The sequence below is a fragment of the Halichoerus grypus genome, chromosome 5 (assembly GCF_964656455.1).
Source record: "Halichoerus grypus chromosome 5, mHalGry1.hap1.1, whole genome shotgun sequence".
Lineage (NCBI taxonomy): Eukaryota > Metazoa > Chordata > Mammalia > Carnivora > Phocidae > Halichoerus > Halichoerus grypus.
The window spans coordinates 97,770,142-97,794,261 of record NC_135716.1 but is presented as its reverse complement, the minus strand read 5'-3'; the positions used below and the strand labels follow the sequence as shown (position 1 = coordinate 97,794,261).

General features: G+C 35.8%; 1 protein-coding gene across 5 annotated transcripts in view; it reads right to left on the bottom strand.

Annotated features, from left to right (window-relative positions):
• The window catches only part of WDR47 (WD repeat domain 47), a 57,600-nt gene that overhangs the window by 20,806 nt on the left and 12,674 nt on the right, over positions 1-24,120 (bottom strand). Inside the window, exons 2-8 of one of the 5 annotated variants that reach the window (XM_036109818.2) lie at positions 20,031-20,197; positions 17,162-17,245; positions 13,714-13,819; positions 11,024-11,826; positions 7,359-7,485; positions 2,318-2,496; positions 279-539 (exon numbers count right to left, since the gene is read on the bottom strand). In XM_036109818.2, coding sequence (XP_035965711.2) covers positions 279-539; positions 2,318-2,496; positions 7,359-7,485; positions 11,024-11,826; positions 13,714-13,819; positions 17,162-17,245; positions 20,031-20,188 — 1,718 coding nt within the window. In that variant the 5' untranslated portion in view covers positions 20,189-20,197. Of the gene's footprint in view, positions 1-278; positions 540-2,317; positions 2,497-7,358; positions 7,486-11,023; positions 11,827-13,713; positions 13,820-17,161; positions 17,246-18,426; positions 18,592-20,030; positions 20,198-24,120 lie in introns of those variants that run through there. The other 4 variants (XM_078072647.1, XM_036109822.2, XM_036109825.2 and 1 more) reach the window with 4 other exon arrangements.

The window sequence follows — 24,120 nt, the reverse complement described above, 5'->3', positions numbered from 1 at the left end:
ATAAAACTGTAAGATCTCTGAGTAAAATGACTTATAAAAAAAGAATCGTCTTAGTGTTAGTGAGAAAGCAAAAATAAAAATAGGAGAACAAAGACTCCTAAGAAATTTAGAAGTTAGTAGAAGAGAATACGGATAAAGACAGATTAGAAAATGATTTGGTGTGTAATGAGCTCCAAAAACTTTTATTTGTAAGGCTCCAAAGAGAAGTTCAACTTTCTAGGTTTCCAATCATTAATAGGACGTTATTATTTCCAGGTTTTACAAATTAAAGTACTTACATTTGGTTTCCACAAGAAGGTGATTCCTCAAGAAAAGGTATGTGATTTGTTGATCCAGGATTACGCGGGGTGCTTGTGTGAATATTTGAAGCATCAGGTGTTAATCTCTGACTAGAGTCTTGGGGTGGTGTAGCAAAACTAGTTAGAGAAGAATTATTAGATCCATTGCTTTTGCTCCCGTTACATTGCTGATTGAGCGCTGACACCTCATTACCAAGGCTATCCATTCCAATATTTAATTCACCAAGCTTTTGAATGGACCTATAAAATAAAACAATGCAATTACATTAAAATGAAAACTTAATCACATTCTTAATATATAGAAGAGGGAGCACCTGAGTGGCACAGTCAGTTAAGCATCTGCCTTCGGCTCAGGTCATGATCCCAGGGTCCTGGGATCGAGCCCCACATTGGGCTCCCTGCTCCGCGGGAAGCCTGCTTCTCCCTCTCCCACTCCCCCTGCTTGTGTTCCCTCTCTCGCTGTGTCTCTCTCTGTCAAGTAAATAATAAAAATCTTAAAAAAAAAAAAACAGTCCTGGTACTGGCTCAGATATATAAAACTAAGGGCCTAGAAAAAAAGGGTTGAATAAAAGTATTATATTAAAGGGTTAGAAAAAAACAGGTAAGAGACAAGAACAACAGAGAATTTATATGAAATTTACAAAAGCTAAATAACAATAATTTGAATTTTATTTATAATTGTCTTTAAAGGAAGGACAAACCATCTTGAACAGTTTAACTTTTTTTTCTGAGGAAGTACATCCCTTACCACTATTAGGATCACAGAACCTTCCCACTTTATCTTCTGATTTAATGCTAGCTAATCTGCTTGCACTGAAAAATAAATGGTGAGGAAATCCAACTGCAACCATGGCCTTTATGGATATGAAGAAGACATCTAAGAACCAGAAATGGCAGTTCATCAAAATAGGATAATTCTGATAAGCCACTGACTTATCAGAGGTGGTAAGAAAATGATCCTCAAATGCAATGTTCAGAAGCGTATTTAGACTCTTTAGATTACCACTATAACCATTCCTTGTGTGAAAGTTTGAAGACAGAATCAATTTCAGGCTGGCTTGCACAACCCTCAGAGTATCAAGCAGATTACTTCCAGTATTATTGAATCAAGTAAAGAACTGACAGTCACTACTACATTGCCTAATCATAATTACAATAATAACCTACATTTATGGTACATTTCCTGTATGCCAGGAATTATTCTAAGTAATTTTTTATATATTAACTCATTTAATCTTCTAACAACCTTTTGCTCATTTAAATATACATATTCTAGTTTATTGATTTTTAAAAAGACACATTATTATCTATCTATACACATACACACATACCTCCTATAATTAAAAACAATATAAGTGCATACTGTCTTGGCAGAAATTTTAAGAAAATAATTTTAATATATTGAATTCTAAAGAATCTGAAAGTTAAGGACCCAAAATAACAAAAACAATAGTGAACACTTAACATAGTGCTTACTATATGCCAGGTGCTATTCTAAGCACTTTGCATAGATTAACTCATTTAATCTTCATGGATATTCTGTGAAATAGATGAAGAAACAAGCAAAAAGAAGCTAAGTAACTAGGACCCCTAGGATCTCAGCAACCCTGGGATAGCTGGATCCACCTGGCTATCTGCTTCCAGCTGTGAGCTGAACCACCACACTTCTGCTCTCGTTGCTTAGAAGTGAAAAAAGGTTTAAAGGGAGGAAGAACAAAATTAAAAATTAGATGAACACTCAGAATGCTGTGGAAGGAAGATATTCCGTAACTCCCCATTACTTGAAACACGTAAAATGCTCTAAAATATCAAACTATATGTGGAAAGTAGCAGTCACTGCATGCTTTCAATAGCTTTGAAATAATTTTTTTTATTATGTTATGTTAGTCACCATACATTACATCATGACTTTTTGATGTAGTGTTCCTGATTCATTGTTTGTGTATAACACCCAGTGCTCCATGCAATACATGCCCTCCTTAATACTTTATATTTTAAAAAGTGACTGAAAGACATACCTATTAAGGAATTGTTCTGTAAGATTTTGCTGCTGATCAGGACCATCTTCCTGATTCACACCTCCCTCAAGCAGCATTTGTTGGTATATCTGTCGTTGTTGCTCCTTCTGTTCTAAATGCTGTTGATAGCGTAATCTTTGCCTATAATATTCTTGAAATTGTTCTGTTGAATCTCGAAGCTTAAAAATATTAGAGAAAGTAATATATTTGAGCAGACTATGATTAAATATATGTCCCTACCCAACAGTAACTTCTATAAACACTGGATGAAATATACAAGTAGCTATATTTAACAATTAGAAAACACTTAATACATTGCTCTTTGAAAAATAATATAGTATCCATGAGTTTTTATAGTCAAGTAGATGAGTTAATTTGCTTTATTCTAAACAAGAGACTGACCAAAATGAATGGTCATCCTGGATCTTTGACAAACTCAAAATAAAAATACAAATTAAAGCAGTCACAAGGGGTCATGGAATTAGATCTGTACTGCTTGAAAAAAAATACTGAAAGACTACATTAGTATTTAATAAACACAATACTGACTTTGTCCAACACTTAATTTGAGCATGTAAATGGTTTAATAGGTTACTCTAGAGAAAAACTTTAAAAATTTCCCTCAAAAACAATACTTTAATAATTCAGGTTTCAAATGGCCTTTCACAAGAAAGTGGAATAAAATGGATAGTAAACTTAATCTCAACATTTCTACTTTGTTCTTCTAAAAGAACCATATAGCACCCAAACTTACAGGACTTAGGTATTTAGTAAATTCCAATATTGGCAAAGAAAGACTCCCCTGCCAACCTGGAGTCCAGTCATATTACATGGATCATATGAACTGGGGTTACCCTGGAACAAGTCAATCATCTCTAAAATTGGCCCACACTGATAATAAGCTTAATGAAGAGTCTTATACAGCTAACTAAAGCTAAAACAGTCTCCCCTTTTCCAGGAAGTAGTAACAATCCTCCTCTACTTCATAACTTACAGCAATAACTCTGAGACAAAATTATCTATATATCCTTTTAAATTTTTTATTGTTGGTAAAATAGAAAATTCATCATTTCAACCATTTTTATGTGTACAATTCAGTGGCATTAATTATACTCACAACATTGTGCAATAATCACCAATATCTATTTCCAAAATTCTTCATCAACCTACAGAGAAACTCTGTAACCATTAAGCAATAATTTCCCATTTCTTCCTCCACCAAGTTCCTGGTAACCTCTATTCTACTTTATGATTTTGCCAATTTCAGATATCTGATATAAGTGGAATTATATAGTATTTGTCCTTTTCTGTCTGGCTTATTTCACTTAGCATGATGTCTTCAAAGTTCATCCATGTTGTAGCATATGTCAGCATTTCATTCCTTTTTGTGGTTGAATAATATTCCATTGAATGGATATGTCACTTTGGTTTATCCATTAATCTGTGGATGGACACTTGGGTTATATCTACATTTTGACTACCATGAATAATGCTGCTATGAACATGGATGTAAAGATATCTGTTTGAGTCCTGCTTTCAATGCTTTAGAGTGGATTAGTGGAATTGCTGGGGTATATGGTAATTCAATATTCAGCTATATTTAAGCTATGTTTTAGCTATATTTAATCCTATATTTAAGGTACCACCAATCCAAAGTGCACCATTTTACATTCAAATCAACAACGTATGAGGGTTCAAATTCTCCACTTCTCCACCAACACATTATTTTCCTTTTTTTTTTTTTTAAGATTTTATTTATTTATTTGACAGAGAGAGACACAGCGAGAGAGGGAACACAAGCAGGGAGAGTGGGAGAGGGCGAGGGAGAAGCAGGCTTCCCGCTGAGCAGGGAGCCCAATGCGGGGCTCGATCCCAGGACCCTGGGATCATGATCTGAGCTGAAGGCAGGCGCTTAATGACTGAGCTACCCAGGCGCCCCAAATGGAATTGTTTTCTTAATTTCCTGTTCAGATTGTTCAATGCTGGTAGTGTAGAAGCCCACACTGACTTTTATGTGTTGTTCTTGTACACTGTAACTTTGCTGAACTTGTTTGTAAACTCTAGTAGCTTTCTTATGAATTCCTTGGGATTTTCTATAAATAGAACTATGTCATCTATAAATAAAGATTAGCTTTACTTCCTTTCCAATCTGGATGGCTTTATTTCTTTTTTCTGTCTAATCACCCTAGCTAGAACTTCCAGTAAATGTTGAAGAGCAGTGGTAAAAACAGGCATCCTTGTCTTTGTTCCTGATTTTAGGGGGAAAGCTTTTAGTTTTTCACCACTGAATATGACATTAGCTTGGGGTTTTCATAAATGAACTTTACTGTGCTGAGGAAATTCCATTTTCTTAGTTTTCTGAGAGCTTTTATCATGAAAGAGTGTTTGATTTTGTCAAATGCCTTTTCTGCATCAACTGAGATGGCCAGATGTTTTTCTGTTCTTCATTCTATTAATGTGATAATATTACACTGATTTTTTTTTTTAATGTTGGACCAACCTTGCATTCTGGGATAAATCCACTTGGTCAGGGTACATAATCCTTTTAATATGCTGATGAATTTGTTTGCTAGTATTTTGTTAAAGGATTTTTGCTTCTATTTATGAAAAATATTGGTCTGTAGATTTCCTTTAAGATTTTATTTTGAGAAAGAGAGAGAGAGCATGCACATGGGGGGAGGAGCAGAAGGAGAAAGAGAATCTCAAGCAGACTCCATGCAGAGTGCACAGCCCAACATGGGGCTTGATCCTACAACCCTAAGATCATGACCTGAGCTGAAATCAAGAGTTGGATGCTCAACTGACTGAGCCACCCAGGTGCCCTGGTCTGTAGTTTTCTTTTCATGTAATGTCTACATCTGGACTTGATATTAGGGTAATGCTGGCCTCAGAATAAGTTAGGAAGTATTCCTTCCTCTTACACACTTTTGGAAGATTTTGAGAAGGACTGATGTTAACCCTTCCTCAATGGTTGGTAGAACTCACCCATAAAGCTATCTGATCCTAGATTTTTCTTTGCTGGAAGCTTTTTGATTACTGATTCGGTATAGGTCTGTTGAAATTTTCTTTCTTTTTGAGTCTTTTTTTAAGTTTTTTTTTTTTTTTTTTATTCATTTGAGACAGAGAGATACAGAGAGAGAGCGCATGAGCAGGGGGAGGTGCAGAGGGAGAGGGAGAAGCAGACTCTCCACTGAGCAGGGAGCCCGATGTGGGACTCGATACCAGGACCCTGGGATCATGATCTGAGCCGAAGGCAGAGGCTTAACCACCTCAGCCACCCAGGCACCCTTCTTGAGTCATTTAGGTAATTTGTGATTTCTAGGAATTTGTCCATTTCAACATGGCTATCTAATTTGTTGGCTTACAATTGGTCATAGTATTCTCTTATAATCCACTTTATTATTGTAAATAATATGTATTACAATACATATTATAATACAAAAAAATGTATTATCCATTTCTGATTTTACTTATTTGTGTGTGCCTCTCTCTCTCTCTTTTCTTGGTCTAACTAAGCACTTGTCAATTTTGCTGATCTTTTCAAAGAACCAACTTGTGGTTTTACTGATTTTCTCTACTGTTTTCCTCTTCTCTATTTTTCTCCCCTCTAATCTTTATTACGTTCTTCCTTCTGATATAATTTGTTCTTCTTGTTCCAGTTCCTCAAGGTATAAAGTTAGGTTATTGATTTGAGATCTTTCTTCTTTTTTAATGTAGTCATTTACAGCTATACACTTCCCCTGAGCACTGCTTTTGCTGTATCTCATAAGTTTGGAATGTTGTATGCTTTGGTATGTTGTGTTCATTTTTATTAGTCTCTAGTCTCTAGGTATTTTCTAATTTCCCTTTTGATTTCTTTGACCCATCAGTTAAGAGTGCGTCAATTTTTACAAATTTGTGAATTTTCCAATTTTCCCTCTGTTATTAATTTCTAGCTTCATTCCATTGTAGTCAGAGAAGATATTTCATATGATTTCAATCTTTTAAAATTTATTATTTGTTTTGGGTCCTAACATACACTCTATCCTGAAGAATGCTACATGTGCACTTGAGAAGAATGTGTATTCTGCTAGTGTTGGACTGTTCTTTTTTTCTTGTATCACTTTATATATTTGCATTCACATATTGTTAGTATTCACATATTCATAAACTTACCAACACTTGGAATACTAACACAGACCTGAGGTGTCTAAGAAAACAACTTCCTGTATAAAGACTGATACAGGCACCTCTGGGTGAAAAAAAGGTGCATCCTCCAAAGCAATAATATTGTTGTTCTATAGATGTCTGTTGGGTCTAGTTGGTTTATAGTATTGTTCAAGTACTCTGTATGCTTATTGACCTTCTGTTTAGATGTTCTACCCATTAAGTGGGGTATTGAAGTCTCCAACTATTATATCTCCCTTCAACTCTGCCAATGTTTGCTTCATAGATTTTGGGGTTCTGTTGTTTGGTGCATATTCATATGTATTTTTAATAGTAATTTTTCTACTTCATTCTTAATATTTAGTTGAAGACAAAAAAATTTATTGAACTTATTAAAACTACCTCTTCACTTCTTCTAAGTGGCATACCATATAAGAAAATTTATACTCTCCTTTATAATACAATTTCTTTTCCAAATCACCACAGAAAAATAATTTGGAATTCTAAAAACTTGGATTAAAGTATTTTATATTATAAATGTCATAATTTCCTGTTCATTAAATCTAATTAGTAAGATATGTCTTAAAAATACAAGCTATCCACATTTAATGTGAGTTTAATTACTTGAGTCCTGAAATATGTAAGATTAATGTAAACTGTTGTATTTTAGATTGTTAATAAATTCACCTGTTAAAAATGCTCCAAAATACATGACAACTAAAAATACCATATATCTTTAAGGAAAAAGGGAGAAAATAACTTAATAAGAAAGTCTAGATATTCTCTCACCTACTTCCAAATATTGGAAAATTCCTTTTATATTCTATCCAAGCAAATACTTTTATTTCTTCCACAGAGAATAATTCTAAAAGACACTAGGTATATTAAATATTACCTCATTTTTTTCTTGCTTAGCTGGTCCTGGATTCTGTGTTCCATTTGCAGGCTCTTTTTCTGAAACTGAACTCTGGCCCAGGATTTCACTGCTAATAGGCCGCTGTGCCTCAACGGGTGTATCACTTCTTCCAGAAAGGTGCAAAAAACAAACAGGAAGAGGTAGGGGTGAAGGAAAATATATTCTAGTTAGAGAAATTTTAATTAACACAATGAATACTTAATCTAAATGTTTATCAAATGTGCAAAAATAGATTTTTAAATCTTCTTTTCTTCTCTTAAGGGTACTATGTAAGAGTTTTTTTTTTTTTTTTTTAATAGAATGTGCTTATAACAGAAGTACACTGGATTATTAAGCAAGGAGGGTAGCGGCTCCAGTCTAAAACAAGGTGTGTGGTCTTGCGAAAATCACTTACATTCTCTGTGGCTCAGCTTCATCTATAAATTGAACTGAATAATAAGCTGGATGACCTAATGCCTGAATTCTCTTCATGTACCTTAATCTGTGACTTTCTTATCCAAACATTAATTTTTCCCCTCCAATGTTTCAACAAAATTTTAAGAACTGTTAAGATTTTATTAAAAGACTGTCTTTGGCTTATTTGCACTTAACATAAAAGCTAAATATACATCTTTCCAAAATTTTTAATGTATACTAATTAGTAAACTTAATATCTTATGTCAGGTTGTTCCTAATATTCTTCTAAACACTAGCAATTTCTACTTTTCATAGTTACTTTGTTCAAAATTTTTAATGACTAACATCACCCAAAGATGATGAATACCACAGACATTTACCTATTGGCATAAGGCACCATGGGAACAGGTACAAAAGTAAAATGATCTTTGCCTTGAAGGAATCTGATTATGAGATGGCTTCATAATGGCCTCTCCAGGTAGAAGTATGTAAGACATAACAAATTACAGGTCTAGGGTTCAGGAAGCAGAGCTAGTCATCCTCACAAAGACACCATTGGATAGAAGCTTTCTAACCTATAAATATATCAACTTACATAATCACACATGAACCCAGAGGAGGAAGTAGAAAGTCTCGGGAAAAGTTTTTGGCTACCAGTCAGTGCTGTAACCTGCTAATGACCATAAGAGGTCCCATTTTATGTCCACAAGACAGATTTTCTAAGAGTTATTAACTGTATAGAGATAGAATAAAATGACCTTTATAATGAATTTTGCAATTTATATAGCATTTCCACATGCATTATCTCATTTAACTTGCACAGTAACTTATGAAATAGATTGTAACTCCCATTTCACAGATGAGGAACAAAGTGATTTTCCTAAAATTACATAGTGGGTAAATAAAACTAGGATTTGAATCCAGATCTTCAGGCTCCAAATCCAATGCTGACCCATTCCTAAGAATTTTTCTATTTCTGCCATTTAATTTTGAGACTGTTACACTGAGTAGCCAAAGCTTATATATTTCAACTGATTTTTCTTCCTTTTTGAGTTTATGTTTGAGTGAAAAGCTGTCTTTACAAAACACTACATACTCTCTTATAAACCTTTCTTTTGTGTTTTATCTTTTTTTTTTTAATAAAGATTTTATTTATTTATTTATTTGAGAGAGAGAGAGAGAAACAGCATGAGAGGGGATAGGGTCAGAGGGAGAAGCAGGCTCCCCGCCGAGCCGGGAGCCTGATGCGGGACTCGATCCCAGGACTCCGGGATCACGACCTGAGCCGAAGGCAGTCGCTTAACCAACTGAGCCACCCAGGCGCCCAATCTTTTGTGTGTTATCTTCTTATTCACCACAGTAACTCAATCACTATACCCAGGATGCAGCATGGTGCTAGCACAGAGTAGACACTCAAATATTTTTAAACAAATATTGACGTCAAACATGAATTACCACAAATAAGAGGTTTCTTCATGTGGCATCTTCAACATAATTTATCTAATTAAGCTTCCCAATAATTTTAAATTACACCTCAAATATTTTTTAAAAACAAGGTTAACTCTTTCCAAAGTAAATTTTTACACTTTATCCACAGCACAGTAGCCCTCCCATAGCATGTTATTAGCAGCCCTTTTGACATATTGTCCTTACCAGGAGTATGACACTCAGAAGGGGAGAAATTTATATTTACAAAGCATCATTCACATACTTGCCACTCTGCTAGGAGCTTTATCTCAGTTTGCAAGTCAATACCCTATTTTATAGAGGAGGTCATTTAGGCTCAGAGAGATTAAGGACGGGTCTCAAGGTCATACAACTACTAAATGGCAAAGCTATTGTTCAAACCCAAGTCTGATTCCAAAGATCATGTTCTATTCATTATTCCACACTGCTTGGCCTCATAAGTCTTCCAATTTCACAAGCATGACAGATGTTTTCTGGGTTACTGCTACTGCTCAGCTAATAACACATGTATTACTCACTTTCTGATACGTCATTTTTTACCTCTGTTTATTCTGTAATCTAGTAACTTACACTCCACTTCTTTTTTTTTTTTAAAGATTTTGTTTATTTATTTGACAGAGAGAGATACACAGCGAGAGAGAGAACACAAGCAGGGGGAGTGGGAGAGGGAGAAGCAGGCTTCCCACAGAGCAGGGAGCCCGATGCGGGGCTCGATCCCAGGACTCTGGGATCATGACCTGAGCCGAAGGCAGACGCTTAACGACTGAGCCACCCAGGCGCCACCTACACTCCACTTCTTTACATCTTTATCCAGTCAGTCCTCAAATTTCTAACTACTTTCTTTACATAGGGAAGAGCACATGTAGAGTCAGATCTAGTTGGATTTTTGTGTGTCTCTTTTCCACACAATCCCACTGGTGTACAAGTCCAAACATGTCATTCATTATACTGAGCAAGAAGTTCTGATCATCTTGTGTACTCAGAAGAATATCAGCAGTTCACCCAGAACTGAAGTTCAACATTCCAAACAATGAAAATTTTCTTTAAAGAGATTGGAAAGTCCAGGGTAAGTTTAAGATAGTCTCTACCAATGCTCAAGACTTTCTATTCCTTTAGGATTTAGATAATAGGAAGCTCCTATATTAAGTTATACTCATCCATTTTCATGACTAGGTATCATCTTTATCTTTCAATTAGAGCAATAAGATGCCTTAAGAAGTCACCTGAGGCTTTAGGAAGTCCCCTCACTTAACATCCTAAAATGCTCCCTTCTCTTTAAGGAACATTAAACAAGATATCACAACCCCCTCCTCTGCAATCTCATAGCAACTTAACAGAAAATGATCTCAGGGCTGTGAGATCAAGCCCCACGTTGGGCTCTGTGCTGGGTGTGGAGCCTGCTTAGGATTCTCTCTCTCTCCCTTTCCCTCTGCCCCTCCCCATCCTTCTCTCTCTAAAAAAATTTTAAAAATAAAGGAACTTGAACATTAAACACACACACACACACAAACACACAATCTCACACTTGTGAATATTTTTTTTTTCTTTAAGATTTTTTTTTAATTTATTTATTTGACAGAGAGAGAGCACAAGTAGGCAGAGCGGCAGGCAGAGGGAAAGGGAGAAGCAGGCTCTCTGCTGAGCAGGGAGCCCAATGCAGGGCTCCATCCCAGGACCCTGGGATCATGACCTGAGCTGAAGGCAGCCACCCAACTGACTGAGCCACCCAGGTGCCCCTCACACTTGTGAATATTTTCTAATTTTTATGAGCAAATACTTACCGTTCAGGGGATTCTTCGTAAATACTGTGACATTCTGTATTCTCAAGCATGAGACTTCTACTGAGGTTTTGCACACCTGGATAATGGAAGTTAGCAAAGGAGTGTGACATTGGAGAAGTTTTGTTTCCAAGGTCTGAGATTCTCTTATCATGACTGGTTAGTCCACAAGTGAGGCCATCTAAAGCAGGATTCAGAGATCGGGTCATATAGGCATCAGCTGATTGAGGCCTTCTCATTGGAGATGATGGATAGGGAGAAAGTTTGCTGATAAGAGGAGTCAAAAGATCAGCATATGCAGCTTTTGTAGGTTTCAGAAGTTTGTCAACATGAATATTAAGCATTTTCTGTTCAAAAGCACAAGAGAAGACAGAAGATGGGAGATTCTGAAGCCATGACAATAAACTCAGATCCAAGTCATCACAACCATTACCACACAAAAGGTCAATGCCAAGAAGTACTTCACTTTCTGTAATTTCTTCTCCAGTTGCTTTACTTTGACAAAATTCTACACAGCATTCATAAAGTAGACCCTTCATTACAAGCTGAAATAAACGATTGTTACTTGCTTTAAAACCTGCCTCACTTAGCTTCCTATCAGCAGGAATGAATTCTGCAACCATGACACAAGCCTCTTCAAAACAGTGAACTCGTGCAGTGCTGGGATTCCAGTCCTTAAATTCAGCATGATTGGTCAGACGAGGCAAAGTCAAAAGCAAACAGAGCTTGCTATAATCATCTTTAGAAGGACAGTACTCTTCTAGGGCATGCAAACATTGCACAGCTTCTTGCATGGTAAATTCCAGCTGTAAGAAAAATTTAAGTGATCACTATAAAGAGAGATGCTGTGAGATAAAAAAAACAAGAGTATTTTATTCAAATACAAAGATACTTTACAAACTTTCATAAACTATTCAACTGCAAAAGGATAAACTCTAGTGTCACAGAATACTCACATAACTTGCAAGATATTTAATAACAACTTTCAAGTCAAGAATCAAAATGTTTTTCACTATTGAAATAAAAATATTAAATAATTTGGTTAATTAGTGACTTAAACTCCTCCTATAAAAATAGTGTTCTAGTTCAGGCTTCAGACTATCATTCTCAAAGGCATAATTTTTTTTTTTAAAGAATTTACTTATTTATTTGACAGAGAGAGACACAGTGAGAGAGGGAACACAAGCAGGGGGAGTGGGAGAGGGAGAAGCAGGCTTCCCGCAGAGCAGGGAGCACGATGCGGGGCTCGATCCCAGGACCCCGGGACCACGACCCGAGCCGAGGGCAGACGCTTAACGACTGAACCACCCAGGCGCCCCTCAAATGCATAATTTTTTAAAGTCAAGAATAATTGAGTTCTCCAGAAATGAAAACTGAAGCATGCCAATATTCAATTGTTTATATAGCTTGCTATCACTCCAGCTTACCCAAAAAGCAAAAGAGCCATTCTCAAACTTGCCATAAGAGAAATTTGTGTGGAGAAAGAAAGCAAATTAAAAGAAAAAAAGAACATTTACAGTTCATTTACTACAAAAACAGAATGAAGATAGAATAAAGGAAGCTTAGCTGAGAGACAGATTACAATAATTTGTATACTGAATATTTTCTTAGAACCATAAGCTTTTAATGATGTAAGGAATCTTAGAGCTTATGTATCCACCTTTCTTCATCTTACATATGGAAAAAGGTAGCAGATTTAACTGAAGTAATGTAGTTGGTTAGTGACAAAGACAAAATAAAAATTAGGTCCTCTGACTTACATTCCAGAGTTCTTTCCACATTTAAACATCATTATCTGGCAAACATTTCTCTATTATACATGAAAGTCTTCATCGTAATATCTTTTGAGTTTATTTCAATGAACACTTACTGGCACTTAATAAGTTTCCTTGGTTTGGATGAAACAACACTATTATTAAAACTTTAAAAATAACTTTCTAACCAAAAAACCTTTCATGGGGCACCTGGGTGGCTCAGTCAGTTAAGCGTCTGACTTTGGCTCAGGTCCTGATCTCAGGGTCCTGGAATCGAGCTCAGTGAAGAGTCTGCTTCTCCCTCTCGCTCTCCCTCTGCCCCTCCCTGTGCTCGTGCTCACTCTCTCTCAAATAAATAAACAAAATCTTCTAAAAAAAAAAAAAGAAAGAAAGAAATGTTTAAAAAAATCCTTCGTATCATTAAATTTAAATTGTCATAAAGGCATGAAGATTTTATCAAAAACCACCTCTGTTGTGCTGAGCACTGGATATTGTATGTAAGTTATGAATCACTGGATTCTGTACCTGAAACTAATATTACACTGTATGTTAACTAACTGGAATTTAATAAAAACTTGGAGGGAAAAAAAACATCTCTGGATCAATGTAAATACTGAAAAAAAAACAGAAAAAGAAAGTAAACATAATCCACTTCTGTAATAAGAAAAAAGGAACAACGTAGCATCATCTTTAAGTCAAACATCTATTGCAACCTAAATCACCTTAAACAAGAGAAGAGCACACACCCGCCAACCAGCCAGCCCATTCATTTATCATCTTTGTCTAAATCTTGGAAGCATTACAGATTGAAAGTACTACAGCTGCAAAAGAGTAAATCTTACCCCATCCTACCTCATAAAAACTTTGAAAATTCATGATACTAATCTTTTGTTTTAGTGAATAAAATACTTATGACTGAAACAAGACTATGGCGCAAACCTTCAGGAATAAAAATCTTACATGCTGGGGCTCATCTTCTGCTGACATTGCATTGTTAACACACAAAGCTTCTAAAAACTTCTGCTTCAGGATAATATAACGAAACCTGTGAAAAATAAAATATGAAACATTAAAATTAAAAAGCTGAGTTACAGCAATGTCAAAGATTGGAAATGAAACCCAAGTCCCCAGAGCAACAGAGGCCACATATGTTCAAAAGGACTAATTATTCCTTTAAAATTATATATATTTTTAAAGGTTTTACTTATTTATTTGACAGAGCAAGAGAGCAAAAGCAGGGGGAGCAGGAAAAGGAGAGGGAGAAGCAGGCTTCCCACTGAGCAGGGAGCCTGACGCGGGGCTCGATCCCAGGACCCTGGGCTCGTGACCTGAGCCGAAGGCAGATGCTTAACCAACTGAGCCACCCAAGTGCTCCTAAAATAATATTTTTTAAAAAATTAATTTTCCAATGTCTCATAAATCAAATGCACTTAAAGTTACTATAACTACCTTTGCTTTCAAAAAATTCTTAAAAGCTTATCACACTGAAGCCACAATTAAAATAATTTCAGTAGTAAGTAAATACAATTTAATACTCAAAGGATTTCTATTTCCAATCTTAATTCTGAACAAAAATCAAGTTTTATGGAAGAGGTCAAATATTATCTAATATGAAATCAAAGTCCTTTACATTCAAAATGCTTTGTTTTATGTTTTATTATGTTTTATTATTTTGTATTTTATTTAAAATATGTCTTTTTTTTCTTTGAATATGAGAATGGTCTAATAAAAAGCAGGCTGAAAGAATGTAAGAAATGAACATTTCTGAAAAGTCATAAAATAACCATAAACTTTGAATCTTTTTTTTTTGTAAGGAGGCTCCAGCATGGAGCCCAACACGAGGCTTGAACTCACAACTCTGAGATCAAGACCTGAGCTGAGATCAGGAGTTGGATGCTTAACCGACTGAGCCACCCAGGCGTCCCTAAACCTTAAAACTTTTTCACAGAGATGTTCCAGGGAGAGGAGTCTACTTGACTTCCCTAAGAATTAAAAAATGTTGGATGCCTTAAGCACCTTAAAGAAAAATTATTTCTAAGGACTGAAAGAAAATAATAATGAACCCCAGTCATTCTTTCAACCACTGTTATGGTAGCAAACTGTGTCCAATAAAACAAAATCCTTGCCTTCAAAAAGAGAGTCATCTAATAAATTGTATGAAATATGTACACTGTTTTGGCAAGGTCTCAAAGGAATGTGAAACCAATTCTATCAGAAGGGGTGGGAAGTATAAGGAAAGTCTTATAAGAATTTTCTCTTGGAAGATGATCAGGTGTGTGCTATGTAAAGGCAGGAGATGGTGAAAGGAATACTATTCCAGATGAATGAAGAATGTATAAAGCAAACAGTTATCAAATAGCACCAGTGGTATGAATGGAAGATCAAAAACAATATAAGACTGTACTTCCATTAATGGTGGAATAACTTGTATCTGGCTAACTTTTCTACAGATAACAATAATAAACCCTAGGTAAAATTAAAAAAAAAAAAAAGTATTTGAAAGCAATGAAGAACAACAAAAAGCTGGCACAACTAGAGGGAAGTCAATCCTTGGGGAAAAAAAAGAACCTTTGGGGTGAGATTCAAGGGTATAAGGTCTTCCAGTCAACACAATGTGAGCTAAAACTCAAGTAGAAAGTTGCAGTTTCACTTTCTTGAAAAGTCAGCAAAAACGGCTGGTACTGCAAGAGTAGCTGAAAAGCAGGGAGACATCCAAAAAAGAAGGAAGTCATAAGGAAAAATACACCAAAATCTATTATATAAACTCAGCCCAAATCTTTGGCTGTCCCTGAAACTGTGAAGATGCAAAGGAGACTCCAAGGAGCCCAGGGAAAAACACATAGAAGCCTAATTAACTGAACAAAGATCTCAGCTGGCATCCACTAAGTGAGAGCATAACCAAGTTAACTACCTGCATGAATAAAAGCCAACACTTTTCAAAGGAAGATAACAGAATCCAGAGTCTCAGCAATGAATCCATGATGTGCAGAATACATTTTAAAAATGACTAGATATATTAAAAAAAAATAAAAGTGACTCATAGTTAAGAAAAAGGCAATCAATAGAAGTTGAGCCTAAAATGACCTAGAAGTTGGAATTAGCAAACAAAGACTATTAGCAAACAATAGCTACTATAAATATTTTCAAGGACTTAAAGGGAAACATAGTCACAATGAGTAAACAGATGGAAATATCTCAGCAGAAAAATGATAAAGAAAAGGAAATTCTGAAACTGAAAGGTACAATTATCTGAAATGAAAAATGCATTGCTTATGAGCAGACTGCTAATAGCAGAAAAAGGCATCAGTGAACGCTGAAGATAAATCAGTAGAAATAGTCCAGACTGAAGAATATACAGAAAAAAAAAAGTTTTAAAAAAAGGAACAGAACCTCAGTCCTGTGGGACAATATTAATCATCTAATACTGTGTAGAGTCCCAGGAGGAAAAGAGAAAAGGGCAGAAAAAATATTTGAAGTAATGGCCAAAAGCTTGCCAAATTTGATGAAAAATACAGACTTACAGATTCAAAAAGTTCAACAAACCCTAAGCAGGAAAAATACAAAGAAACCATACTTGAGCACATCATAATCAAACTGCTGAAAGCCAATGATAAAATCTTGTTGCCAGAGTCAGGAGTTGGAAGGGTGGACAGGTGAAGTGGGTCCAAAGGTACAAACTTCCAGTTTTAAAGTAAGTCATGGGGATGTAATGTATAGGATGGTGACTATGGTTTTAATAATACTGTATTGTACATCTTAAAGTTGCTAAGAGAGACATTAAAAATCTTCCTCACAAGAAAGAAAAGTTTTTGTAAATATGTATGGGGATGAATGTTAACTAGACTGTGATGATCATTTCACAATATATACAAATCCAATCACTGTATTGTACACCTGAAACTAATATAATGTTATTTATATGTTAAATACACCTCAAAAAAAAAAACCAAGAAAAATCTTAAAGGCAGCCAAAAAAAAAAAAAAAACAAAGAAAAAGAAAAAAGAAACATAAAGAGAATCAGGATACAAATACAGCTAAGTGTTCATCAGAAATAATGGAGGCCAGGAGAAAATGGAATGACATCTTTAAATCTTCACACTATTAAAAAAAAAAATCTTCATACTATTATGAAGAAACAACTGTTGTAGATATGGTCCTTGTGGCTTTTTGTATAGACACTGTCAAAAAAGGTAGGTTTATATATAAGATTTTCAACCAATTGAAGTACATTCAACTTGTCCGCTAGAAATGCTCCAACTCAATTGGATTGAGTATACTATTTTCTAGGAAAATTAACAGTCTTGTTTTTAAATTTGTGTTTATTGTTTTGTTTTGCTAAGCTTCTAACCAATGATAAGACATTAAAAACTTCAGAAGAAATCTTACCTTTTTTTGTCAAATTTTTCCATACATTCTAGAGGCTGAATGAACTGAAGAACTTCATCCCATTGACCATCAAGGATTAGCTGCCTACATAAAGAAAAAAACCCATGCATGTTACCAAATTTGGGTTATACTAATTAAAAGCAGAATAAATATGACAGCATTAAAACTTTAGTCTGAAGTCTGTGATGAGGTTAACATTTTACTTGGTTTCTCAACCACTATTATTAAATTTTTCACAACTTACTTGTAACAACATATTCTATATGAGAAGAATTTGTGATCTGCAACCACTTCTCATTCTAATATATGTTTTTTTCACCTACATAAAAACATTGGGCTAAGTCTAAAAGTTCCTTTATTTTCCTATTCATCTTACAGTTTTAAAGCTCTTCTGTATTATTTAGGGGCCAGTGTGTGGGTATGTTCCAGACTCACTAAATCAGTGGTTCTCAATTGGGGCAATTCTGCCCCCAAGAAATCTAGTAATGTTTGGAGACATTTTGGGTTGTCACATTGGGAGGTGCTACTGGCATCAACTGAGTACAGGTGGGAGATGCTGCTAAACATCCTATAATGCACAGGACAACATGCACACCCCACAGGACAAAGAATTATCTGGCCCAAAATGTTACTAGTGCTGAGGTTGAGAAATCCTGCTCTAAACTGTGATTTCTACATCTCTGAGGCATTTGACACTAAAATTTATACTCTGAAAATAAAAACAGCAAGGAATGAGGACAGATTTCATCCTACTCTAGTGGTCTATGGGAACTTCCAAAAGTTTTAAGGCATTCTTATTGCTGCTCTTTTATAATAGCAATTGCCCCACTTTTGGCTTTTAGAACAGTAAAATTTTAAAAGGGATGGACAGGGGGCGCCTGGGTGGCTCAGCCGTTAAGCGTCTGCCTTCGGCTCAGGTCGTGATCTCAGGGTCCTGGGATCGAGCCCCGCATCGGGCTCCCTGCTCAGCGGGAAGCCTGCTTCTCCCTCTCCCACTCCCCCTGCTTGCATTCCCTCTCTCGCTGTGTCTCTCTCTGTCAAATAAATAAATAAAATCTTTAAAAAAAAAAAAAAAAAAAAAAAAAAAAAGGGATGGACAGGAGGATCTATATTGAATTGCCAACTTTTGAGTCTGCAAATAAGGAATATTAATAAAAAGCAATCATAATCATTTTATAAAGAGGTATTTTAATATTTAAAAAGTAGGAAGGACAAATTTCAAAGGTTAGTCCTTTAAGATGAATATATTTAGTTTAAAAACTTACTCTTCTACAATTCTTTGCATTTCAGACCAGTAAAACTTCATCAGAAACCCAACAGGTTCGAGGGCGGATATTTGAGAGCCACTGCTAAATTCCAGGAGTAGCAATGCTTGAAAGAGGGCCAAAAGAATATGGCCTCAGTACTGGTTCTGGACGATTATCCATTGACTAAGCTCCCCAGGGCTAAATGACAGTCGTAACACCAAATACAGGGAAGTTCAAGGAGTTTAAATAAATTCTCTTATTAAAGCTTTTTTTTTTTTAAGTTCCTTTTTCATGACTTGGGAATGCTTCATCTTTTAGGCTTTCCAAGTCACAAAATGCCACATGTCCAAGAATCTGTACTCTTTGTCAAGGATTTTCAGTATCACATAAGCAGAGAATACATTTCTGTCTGGAAATTTGGGTTTTTCTTTTTCCATCTAATTCAAGTTAGGATATATTTAGCTTCCCATTTTGGCAAATATGTTAATTCCCTTTTGCTCTGCAATTCCAAGAATCTTGTTCTTTTTTTTTTTTTTTTTTTTTTAAGATTTTATTTATTTATTTGAGAGAGAGAGAATGAGAGAGAGAGCGAGTACATGAGAGGGGGGAGGGTCAGAGGAGAAGCAGACTCCCTGCCGAGCAGGGAGCCCGATGCGGGACTCGATCCAGGGACTCCAGGACCATGACCTGAGCCGAAGGCAGTCGCTTAACCAACTGAGCCACCCAGGCGCCCCCCAAGAATCTTGTTCTAAGGAAATAATCCAAGATATAGAAAAAGCCATTTGTATAAAAGATGCTCAATAGAGCATTTATTTAAGATAAACTGGAAATAATTTGTCTAAAAATAGGGGAACCATAAGGAAATTGATTAAACTGAAAATTTTTATAGTATAAATTCGTAATAACACAGAGAATCCTTATGATGTTAATGGATAAAAAAGGATACTAAATTATAAATGCAATAGAATTGCTGGGGTTTTTTTAAATATGCACAGAAAATTATTAGTATGAAGTGTGTCTGTGTGGTGGGTGATTTTTCTTCCTTATTTTTGTATATTTTCTATAATGAATAGGTTTATATTCATTTCTATGGCAAAAAAAATGGTACTGCAGAAATTATCTTTCCAGAGTCCCCGATTTCTTACTCAAGTATTTTTTGTGATGATATCACAACCACAGTGGAGTTGTGATTCTGGATTTTTTTTTTTATGGACCTCTGGATCTTAATACTGAAAACATTCTATAGAGAACATTATTTTGTAAATGTTCCATTATAAAAACAAACATTATTTTTGAAAATTATACTTATAGGGGCTCCTGGGTGGCTAAGTTGATTGTCTGCCTTTGGCTCAGGTCGTGATCCCTGGGTCCCAGGATCAAGTCCCACATCGGCCTCCCTGCTCAACGGGGAGCCTGCTTCTCCCTCTCCTCCCCGTTGTGCTCTCTTGCTATCTCTGTCGTTATCTCTCGATAAAATCTTTAAAAAAAGTGAATTAGAAAAATTATACTTATATAGCCGTCTCATGATTACAAATATATCCTTGTAATACACATATTACCTTATTAATACTTAACACTTCTTTGAAAGAGCTACAAACCTCATAATACTAATGAAATCATACCTCAGAAAAAGCATATCATCTGAAAATAGGCCATTTATGACTCCACTTTCCTTCTCAAGGGCCAACATACTAATGTGAAGCTTCTTTGAATTCAAGAAGTCTAAAATTAGCTTAATGATTTCAACCTCTTTTACATTCACTGTTTCTTCAGCCGTCATGTTGATAGCCTAAATATTAAACAGAACAAAAACAAAAATTAGTCCTACTGTTTTATTTCTAAGTGTTATTAACTGTCTGGAAACTACACATTAGAGATTTCATGGAAATATTTAGTACAGGTATTTTGAAGTGAAATTAATATTTATCAAAATCAGTCATTTTTTAAGGTGTAATAAAGGTTATAGCTATAATTTTTTTAAGTCATTATCTTTGAAAGATACACAGTGGAATAATACAGATTAAATGATACAAAGTCTGTGATTTGCTTCATAATAATACAAGAGGGGACTGGAAGGAGGTAAAGAGGAAACAAGAATAATCATGACTATTGAAGTGGGGTAATGGGTAAATAAAAGTTCATATATTTATATTTGCTATGGTTTGAACATTTGTGTCCTCCCAAAATTAAACTGTTGAAATCCTAATCTCCAAATTGATGTTATTAGGATGTGGAACATTTGGGAGGTGATTAGATCATGAGGGCTCTGCCTTGGTGGGATTAGTGTCCTTCAAGAGGCCCCAGAAAGCTAGCTCAACCCTTCCACCTTGTAAAGATGCAATGAGAAGACAGCAGTCTGCAACCAGAGAGAGAGAGACCTCATCAGAACCTGACCATGCTAACACTCTGATCTTAGATTTCCAGCTTCCAAAGCTGTGAGCAATAAATTTCTGCTATTTATAAGCCACCCGGTCTATGGTATTCTGTTCCAGCAACCAAAATGGACTGAGACAGTATTATTCTGTCTATTCTTACACATTTTTAAAATTTGCCATAATAAAGAGTATTTTAAAAAGTCACTAATAACCAAACCATGTTTAGCTAGGTTCTAAATACCTTGCTCTAGGTATACACTCATTCAATAAGCACTTACTGCTTTTTCTCTGTGATAGGCACTGTTCTATACTTAGGAGACACTGGCCTTGTCCTTAAGAAGCTTATAGTCTAGCAGCAACATGTAAAATGTTAAACCTTGTACTTTGGAGTCAAACAAAGTAAGGCTGGTTAAAAAGTGCAACTTTAAGTCATATTGGTACTATCAACCTAAACGTGAAACAAAGATACTTCAACTCTATAATCTCTTCTTTTACCTATAAGTGTGCAGTGATACAACTAAGCACATAGGTTATGAATTCATAAAGATTTAGAACTAGAAGGAATTCTGAAGACCATTTCACAGATGAGGCCACACAAGTTAAAGGGCCTAAGTTGTTGTAATTTTCAAATGTCAAGGCTCAGAGCAATACAAAAGACTACCATGCTAACAGGATTAGCTACAAAGACATATCATCGGATCAGACTGTAAGCATATCTTTCTCACAAGACCAACTAACTTTAATGAAGCTCACAGAAACAAACACATACATGTATGCAAACATGTTAATTTTTTTCCAATTTATTATTTTGTCAATCAACTTCTTCATAATGAGAAGTGTAAATGTCTAGCATACTAGAATGTTCCTATCAGATGAGTACATTTTCTCTCTTAGGCAGAGAAGGTGGTAGGGTAAACAAGGGACAGAACATGGGGAGATAATTATATGATTCAAATATTTAATGACATCAGACTAAGCTAATCTCCTACATCCATCCAACAATAAGAATATGCCTGCCTCAAGAAACAAATCACCAATCTCCCTCTCAACAGGGCAGCTACCCCAGTTCCGCATGCTTTGGGTTTCTCTTTGCTTTCTTCTGAGCTGACCATCCTCCTGTTCATAGACTTTGTTCAAAAGAGGATACACTAAAATTAATGATATTTCTACTCACTAAATTCTAATTACATTTCAGAACTGCCTCCCTGAGATTACTCCTAAAGCACGATGAGTGATTTCAGAATTTCTCAAATCTTCATGTAATTTTTACTAGCAAAAGAATGGCTTTAACTAATTATCAGAAAAATAACTGCCCCCTCCATCTCTAAGTTCTTAGAGGGCACTTCACTTATATCACTATGTACCAACCATACAACCTAGTGCAGAGCCGAGATGCAATTTTCTAACGTTGTTCAATATACCCAATGATCCTGAACATTTTATAGGCCTCCATTTATTAAATATTCAGTCTAAATATGGAGTAACTCTGGAGTTACTATGAATCTATGGCAATAGTCCCACTTTAAATCGTAACTACAAGTTTAATGCTCCCATCATTTCTGATTATTAAAGCCTAAGAGAAGAAATACATTCTTACAAATACATATTTTACACTGACTTTACATTTAAATTTTGAATAGATACAGAAAATGTATCCTAATTAACCTAGAATTGGTCAGGGATTTTAAAACACAAGCTTTAATTCTAGACTGTGAAATTCCTAGTAGAAAAGTATAGTATTTTGAGGCGCCTGGGTGGCTTAGTCGTTAAGCGTCTGCCTTCCGGCTCAGGTCATGATCCCAGGTTCCTGGGTTCGAGCCCCGCATCTGGCTCCCTGCTCAGCGGGAAACCTGCTTCTCCCTCTCCCACTCCCCCTGCTTGTGTTCCCTCTCTTGCTGTGTCTCTCTCTGTCAAATAAATAAATAAAATCTTTATAAAAAAAAATAAAGTATTTTAACCACCCAACCCAGAATTTTAATTCTTATAAAATTCACTCTTGTTAGATATAAAACAAAACACAGATAAAGAGGCGCCAGGGTGGCTCAGTCAGGTAAGTGGCTGCCTTCAGCTCAGGTCATGATCTCAGAGTCCTGGGATCCTAGGATCCAGACCCATGTCAGCGGTGCACCACTTAGCAGGGAGTCTGCTGGTCCCTGTCCCTCTGCCCTTCCCCCACTCATGCTCTCTCTCAAATAAAATCTTTAAAAAACAAACTAAAACAAACAAACATAGGTACATGCTTGATGACTGTATCTTATTCTTTTCTAACCACCCTGTGTTACTGAAACATTTGTAGAGGCTCCCCAAATCCTAGCTATATAATTTAGAAATTAAGTACATTATAAATAGAAGTTTTAAAGATAACATAACATATAAAAACAGAATTCATATACATCTTTAATCTCAAACTATTAATCCCCACAAAGCTAGCATTTTTCTCTAATTCAGAAGAGTAGAACTCAGTAATAAATGCTTCATGGGACGCCTGGGTGGCTCAGTTGGTTAAGCGTCTGCCTTCAGCTCAGGTCCTGATCCCAGAGTCCTGGGATTGAGTCCCGCATCAGGGCTCCTTGCTCGGCAGGAAGCCTGCTTATCCCTCTGCCTGCCACTCCCCCTGCTTGTGCTCTCTCTCTCTGAGAAATAAATAAAAATCTAAAAAATAATAATAGGGCGCCTGGGTGGCTCAGTTGGTTAAGCGACTGCCTTCGGCTCAGGTCATGATCCTGGAGTCCCCGGATCGAGTCCCGCATCGGGCTCCCTGCTCAGCAGGGAGTCTGCTTCTCCCTCTGACCCTCCCCCCTCTCATGTGCTCTCTCTCGCTCTCTCTCTCTCTCAAATAAATAAATAAAATCTTTAAAAAAAAAAAATAATAAAATAAAATAAAAAAAAAATAAAAAATAATAATAATAAATCTTCATCCCCCGTCCTCAGAGGAGATATAAAACAGAGTTAACTAGCTTAGAAACAACTAAAATTATCTTTTAAAATGAGATGCACAGTATGTTAAGTGTTCAACAAATGTTAGTTGAATTAACTTAAGATGCAAAAATTAATGAAGAAATGTCTCTAAAAAGGTACAGAGTAAATTATTTTCTTTCCTACTATTCTAAAAGCCATTCAAAAGGATAGGGGGTGCCTGGGTAGCTCAGTGGATAGAGGGTCCAACTCTTGGTTTTGGCTCAGGTCCTGATCTCATGGGATTCCTTGCTCAGCAGGGAGTCTGCTTCTCCCTCTCCCTCTCCCTCTGCCCCTCCCCACCACTTGTACTCGCAAGCACACTCTCTCTCAAATAAATAAAATCTTAAAAAATAACAGAAAAAAAAAAAGGAAAGAAAAA